Here is a 7,637-nt window from a genome sequence, read left to right on the forward strand (position 1 = left end):
CAAAGTGTTGCTAAATTCACTGTTTATGCTTTTTGTCTAATAAATGCTAAACATTTTGAAGGTGTCATTTTTCACTGGCATGAGTTCACTGCTCAGCACGATAGAACTTGTATTTTGGGCTGAATTGGGTAATTTTTGCTCTCAAGGGCTGGTCCCGAGGAAGATTTTCCCCTTTTCAAGACAGTAGGCCAGGAGGAGAGAATCCTGCCGTCCTGCGTCTCCTCAAGGGCATAATATTGCGAAGACCGCCCGAACCCAAATATGCAGTTCTTTGGGACGTCACAGACGTGTTTCAGTTATTCCTGAGATGGCCGGAGAATGACGCTTTGTCACGGTCACAAGCCATGCTCTTGTGCCTTGTAGCCTGCTGGAGAGTGTCAGATGTGAAAGCATTAGAGATTGATAGGAAAATATTTTATCCAGAAGGAGTGGCGTTTACTATCGTTAGAAGGACCAAGACTGATTCCGGAGTTATTTCCTACCCGTATTTTACAGGGAATAAAAAGCTAAGCGTAGCGCAATGCTTTAAAGATTATGAAGCAGCATGCGAGCAGATTAGACCGCGCGGCGTAACACAACTGCTTATAGCGCGCAGAAAGCCCCATCAGGCGGTAGCTACAGTGACCATCGCGAGGTGGGTGAGAGAAGTGATGCAATCGGCAGGGATAGATTTATCCTTATTTGGTGCGCATTCAGCGAGGGGAGCGATGGCTTCTAGGGCGTTCGCATCAGGTGTCTCATTACAAGATATTATGAAATCAGCCGATTGATCCGCTGAGTCTACCTTTAAAACGTTCTATTTCAAACCAGTATCTGATATTCCAGAATAAGCATAATGCGAGCTTCCTGTCATAGAATAAAGATTGCCCACGCTATTAGCTCAGGAAAGTCTTCATTCTATTAAAGACAAGGAGGCGAGCATTATATCCCGCCCGAATTGTTGAAGAGAATGCTTAATATGATAGGAGATGTAACATTTGATCATTTAAATGTGAGAATGAATATAACTTTTGATATATACCCGCCCTCATGTGATTATCTCTGTTCTCATAGGAGACGACCAGAAGACATCTTGAACACTTTGCCAAGGCGCAGCCCTGATGCAAGTAATTTGTCCCTGTTGGACCGTTTGGACACGCCGGTTGCAGAACAGGACAGTTCTGGTGATATAAGTTGGACAGTTCAAGAGTTATATGGTTTTAGTGACTGTTGGCAAAGAAAGAGGAATGAACCTGAAGGGGGAAGAGTCCTTATACCATGACCTAAAGCCATGATTGGTGGGAAAAGGGAGGTCAGGACTACAAAGGACCTCAGGATCTTGGGAATGATGGTCCACAGAAGCTTGTGAAGTTTTGTTTAAATGAGAAAATTGTAATTTTTGCATTTGTTTTTCCTAAAGTTATGCAAGAAAAAATTAAAACAAAAAGTTAAAGTGAGCGTTTAAAATGCTGAGTTGGCAGTATTAAAGAAAGAAAAGCATAATGCTCTCCTCCTTGTCTTTAATAGAATGAAGACTTTCCTGAGCTATTAGCGTGGGCAATCTTTATTGTGCCTCCCACATTAGTGCCTCCCACATTAGTGGATAAATGCACTTTCCCCTTAAAACCTTTGGTACCAGGTGCCCTTGTGAAGTAGAGTAAAAATATTTCTCTTTCATCATTGGAAAAATGCACCCTTTCTATAAATTCCTTGGTCCCGTGTCCCTCCTTGAAAAACAAATACAAATAATATTGACAATGTTGATTTAACACCTTCATTATCATACATCGGCAAAATTATCACGGAACAACTACCCTGTAAAGGTAAACATGATGTCAAACTAAATTATCAGAAAAAGAAGCTTACACCATAGTTTATAAAAAAAAAAGGAACCGTTAACAAGAGTACTACTGTTCCCATTGGTCAAAAACCAAAAAATATAAAAATGAGTAAAGTTACCACAGCAGCAGCTACGAAACATTTTATTAAAACTTTGACTGTCTCCCCAAAGACTACTCATTGAGCATCTATGGCTGTAACTAAGAAATACATGCAATTGAACCAAGCACGCAAATTGAAACTTGCTCCTATAAATATCACTACTTCGACTATAATTCCGTATGCACCGTTGGATAATCTAGTTGATGCAGTTCAAGGTCATGAAAATCTGCAACTAACTCTAGAATCCAAGAATGCTAAATTTCCTATACCTGCTGATACTGATCAAGCAACACAAGATATAAGAAGACAGGAGATAAGGATGGAAGTTGATGCTTATATGAGCAGATTTCCAACTGCTCCAATACTACAAGCTCCAGCACTAATTCTCAGTATATGTCCGCCTTCGGCAGTCCTTGAGCCTCTAAATCACCTTTCCCAGTCGGATAGGCGATCTGATCAAATTAGCAAACCGTGTTTAAAAGCACAGTTTTACAATAGTGGGTCGGTAACAGTGTCTCAATCTCCACATTCTAAACAGGCCGCTGACATAGCCCTATTATTACAATCTCTCTTACCACCAAATCAAAATAAGTCATCCACTGTAACAGTTTCTAATACTCAAAAAAATCAAATTCTAAAACCAACTCCAAATTTGAAAAATTGTAACAAGAACTCTACTGCCCTAATCCTTGGCTGTCGACCTTCACCCTATCCGCAGTATGTCCTCAACAGACTTAGTGTTTTGAAGTTATTTTCCGACATTCCTCTGTTGGAAGACATAGGAACCGCAGATATAGAACAAGTTGAGTTCTTTAATGACTCTACATTGAGTAGTGCCCGTTTGTGGCAGAGCTCTGGAGTTGTTCGGAATCTTATCTGGGAAGCCAAAGACCAGCTCCTTGCTCTGAGTTTCTTAATATTGGTGGGTCCCATCAATGCTATTAATGAACAACCAAAAATGGGTTTGTGGATAGAAGCGGCCTCAAAGGAGCTCGCTAAAATCTCTACTGTAAATAATTCAGAACAACCTCGTTTGAAATGCATTTGTAATTGTGGTTCCAGAAGTTAACTAGCGCATGAAAGAGTAAATGATTGCTTCATAACACAAGCCTCTTGGAATACACGTGGTCACCATCATCTGATCAACAATGAAAAGTGTAAATTGGACAGTTATGATCTGATTTTATTACAAGAGACTTGGCTTACTGTAGCACCCACTTGGAATGATCATGTGCTTCATTTTACCTCTGGCCTCAAGGGAGATAAAGGTCGTCCTCTCTGGCCTCCTAACAGGGTCCAGATTTAGCACAAAAATGTGTATAATTTTCACACATACAATAGTAAACTGAGTATGGATTTGGTATTGACACCGACTTGTATGCACTAGTTAACCTATACTGGAACCCCAAAAGGCATTGATGATCAGGAGGTTCTTGTCGGACATTACTACTTTGTTGGATTACATTGTATTACTGCCTGAAATTGTGCATACCATTGTGGCTGGAGACCTCAACTTACACTGCTTTAAATAAAACTACAGTCATGAGTCTTCACGACTTATACAGTGGGACCAGTTGATGGCATCTCAAGGTTTATGCATGCTTAATGAAAGCAGTCCTGATATTAGTGGCTCGAAACATACATGGACACAGGGTTGTAATAAAGCCACTATTGATTATATCTATGTAGATGATAAACTATTCTTTAAAATTAATTCTTTTCAAATTAAATCCATGGTGGGCAGTGACCATTGAATGCTTATCCTCAAATGGAATGTTGCTCCATGTCAAGTACCTCAAGCAACTTCCTCTATAAAAGGAACGAGGTTTGTCAACAGTCGATTAAATCGTATAAAATGGTCAGAAAAAACATTAACCCAATTTGAGCAAGCTCTACACTCTGCTTTCATTCATTCTCGAGCGACTCAACCATTCTGCGATATCCCTTATTATGATCTTATGCAATGATTTGTTGTGGGAAGTAATAACCATTCACTCTATTTACGTCGAAATCATAGCTCATCTACAAAAGCGAGAAGCCATGAAACTTCCAATAGCCATAAGATCCAAAGCCTTCATTAAGGCCATGACTACCTACAGAAATTGGTGTCGCTGGTACTGAATTAAATTACTGCAAAAAGATGGTGAGACCATGCTAATAGCAACACAAGATAAAAACACTGCCCATATCTGGAAAGCGTTCAATAGTGTACTAGCTACTCCGCAGACAATGTCACAAATGCATAGTGTACCAGAGTCTGTGTGGATCGGTCACTTCACGAAGATTTATGCTAGCCCAAGTTCTATAGACAAAGAAAAAGAGACCAATTCTGAAAGCCCTTTCTTTATTAATATCAAAGACTGACATATTATACTTCATCAAAACAATAAGTCAATCAATAGCTCCAGGCCCCGATGGTCTATCTAATAAAACCTTCAAACACCCTGAACTTTGGTCTACAATTTTACAGCAAATCTTTGAACAAATTAACATTACCCATAATATACCATCTTCGTGGAAACATTCCATAATCGTCCCTATCCATAAGAAAGGTGACCGATGTGTGCTTGAGAGGTATAGACCTATTGCTTTACTGGACACCCCCCCTCCCCCCTTGTAAAATATACAGTCATATTCTATTACAAGAACTAAATTCATGGACCCTCAGAGAGTGTAAAAGAGACCCTTTTCAATCGGGTTTTGTCTCTGGGTTAGGCACCGCACCCAACATGATCACCCTAAATATGTTAATCATATTTAGAACGAAATCAATCCATCTATATGGCTTTTGTGGATTGCCGCATAGCCTTCGATTCGGTCGACCGAGAACTCTTATTTGGTCAACTGAAACGATATGGTTGTCCTTCGTCACTTCTAACAGTTATCAAAAAATTGCACACAAACACGACTATACAAGTCAGACTTTCACTAGATGGCACTCTATCAGCCAAGATCAAAACTCAGAGGGGATTGAAGCAAGGGTGCACACTTGCATCAACTTTATTTAATCGCTTTCTTTTGGACATGGGAATGTCGTTTGAAGATACTGTTACTGACTCCCCTAAATTAGGCCTCCAAAAGATTATCTGGCTTTTATATGCTGACGATCTCGTCCTACTATCTCAAACTCCTAAGGGACTGCAAAATCTATTGAATAAACTGGACAAATATGTCGGTAATAATAACTGGACTATCAATGTTGAAAAAACTCAAATCCTAATCTGTGAGAAAAAAAAAGAATTCTAAAATGTCAAATTATCAATGTTCCCCTGCAAGGGAAAAAACTTATGGTGATATCCCATTATAAATATCCGGGATTACCCTTTTCAGGCTCTACGTTTGACCAGGTCTATGAATCCACTCTTGATGCCAAAATCAGATCATTAACATCTCAAACGAAAATCATACTGCACAGATATGGAAAATTTACCACGGCCCACATACTGACCTTTTTTCTTCAAAAAGTGGTCCCAATTGTATCATATGGATCTGGCACTGTACTACCTAGATCAAGACAATTTTGGGACCGTTATGAGGGAAAATTTTGGAAATCAGTTTTGTGCTTATCTGTCTGCACTCTGACAAGTTTGTTACAATATGAATTGGGCTTTGTTTCTATGTTCAGCCAAGTCCTTTGGAAAATGTGCAATCTGTATAGAAAATGTTAATTGGGAATGAATGCACCAAACATCTTGGGCTCAGTCGCAGCTTACATTCAGACATTGGAAGCTCAATTTCCAAGAAAATGGGTTAAATGTGTCCTGAATGCCCTTACTGATGCAGGTATAACAATTGACTTACTGTTAACAAATCCTGTGAGGGTCAAATTACAGCTCTATCGCTAGGATTGGATTATCACACAAAATCTTTGTGCACGTTATGTAGATTTTAATCTCCAATTGTTTCCACAGAAGAACTTTAGAACTATGGAAAGCTATCTGATTAAATGTCCTTCAGCTTCCGTCAGATCAGAAATGTTAAGACTCCGACTGAATTTATGCCCAACTAATCAAATCTTAGCAAGAAGAGGCATTATAAACAAAAGTCAAAATATTTGTCGATTCTGTAAGGATGCAAAACAGTTGGAGACTCTATCACATTTGGTAGTAGTATGTCCAGCACTCCTCCAACTCCGAGTACGGTATTTTCACAATTTGATGCAATTTTCATGTGCTCGCAAAATAGATTAAATTTGGAGTGCTTTAATCACCAGTAGTAGAATGGTGATACATATTGCTTTAACTCAATTTATAAAAACAATCATACCAAGAGAACCATATCTGAATTCAAATTGAGTAACAGCAATTATGGAGTTAGTCAAGACTCATCTATCACTAAATGAGCTTTGTTTGTAAAATACCGAGAAAAATAAAAAAAAATGGTCCTCTTTAAACTTGTGATTTTCTTATATACCTCAAATCCATTTTATTTTCCCATTGTTTGATTATGATTTGATTTAAATAATGAATCATGTATTTAGATCTGTTTTAATACTTTGGATTTGTGAAGATTGTATGTCTATTCATGTTAATGTTTATGAACACTTGTATATTTCTAAATATCAGTTGATGCAAATAATGATTTTATATAGGCTTAAAAGTTACATTTTGAAAGGTTGAATTTTTCAGCCAAACAAAATAAAAAAATAAAAAATTCTCCCTTTATACTGAAGATTATGGACAGAGTGGCCTACGAACAACTATTGTGCCACATGAAAGATCATCCGATTTTGAATAAAGGTCAGTCAGGTTTTGGACCCGGCTTCATCACTGAATCAGCTCTATTGGAATTAAAGTCCAATATAATGGCAAATATCAATGATGGGTAAACTATGCTGCTGCTGCTGTCCTTGGATTTGTCTGCCGTGTTTGATTTAGTGGACCACCCTCTCCTGCTGACTAGATTACAGGAGGTCGCAAACTTTAGTGACAAAGCGAGGGACTGGATGCAATCTAGGCAACAGGACTATGCGGGTTTGTAGCAAGCTAACGGAAGCGGACGCAGTCCCCCTTAGCTATGGCGTTCCCCATGGGGCTTCTTTACCCCTTGTTCTCTGCAACATTTTTACGGCCCGTCTTACAAATACAAGGAGAAAAAAATATGCTTCTCAAATTATGCGGACGATTCTCAATGCCTCATTCCACTAATCAGGCATTTATGAGAAAGACGCCAAAACGGTGTTGGAAATCTATGATTTGATACATGAATGGATGGACATGAGTGAGCTGGCCTTGAACCACGAAAATAGTGAACTTGTGCTCGCTGGGTCCAGGTCCAGACTCTTGGAGCTAAACTCGGACTATGACTTCTTTCGCATTGCAAATCATGCTATCCCCACCAAAGGGAAAATAGAAATATTGGGTGTGATTTTTGACCAGCCTCTTAATACGACAGCCCAAGTCGACAGCCTGGTCTCAGCATTGGCTCATTATGTAAGGCTCCTTTCACACATTCGCCCATTTCTTTCCCAAAAGGGCTGCAAAATGGTAGCTCAAGCCATCATTTCATCGAAAATGGACTACAGCAGTTCCCTCTTTGTGAGGGTGGGAAAAAGAGAACTCTCCAAACTTCAAGTAGTTCAAAGCAGTACCATCAGTGTGATCATGGGAATGCGGAGGTAGGCACATGTGTCTGAGGAGCGCAGAAATCTGCACTGGCTTCTCATCCTCCCTTGGATTGAATTCAGGTTACTCACTATTACTTACAAATCTTTGGCA

At 39.3% G+C, this 7,637-nt stretch overlaps 1 protein-coding gene across 1 annotated transcript in view; it reads left to right on the forward strand.

Annotated features, from left to right (window-relative positions):
- Positions 1 to 6,259, forward strand: part of LOC138583076 (uncharacterized) — a 210,579-nt gene extending 204,320 nt beyond the window's left edge. The window contains exon 3 of the mRNA XM_069655001.1: positions 1,054 to 6,259. Coding sequence (XP_069511102.1) covers positions 2,009 to 2,989 — 981 coding nt within the window. The 5' untranslated portion in view covers positions 1,054 to 2,008 and the 3' untranslated portion in view covers positions 2,990 to 6,259. The remainder of the gene's footprint in view (positions 1 to 1,053) is intronic.
- The last annotated feature ends 1,378 nt before the right edge of the window (positions 6,260 to 7,637 follow it).

This window comes from Ambystoma mexicanum, chromosome 3q, assembly GCF_040938575.1.
Source record: "Ambystoma mexicanum isolate Mex_15411 chromosome 3q, UKY_AmexF1_1, whole genome shotgun sequence".
Lineage (NCBI taxonomy): Eukaryota > Metazoa > Chordata > Amphibia > Caudata > Ambystomatidae > Ambystoma > Ambystoma mexicanum.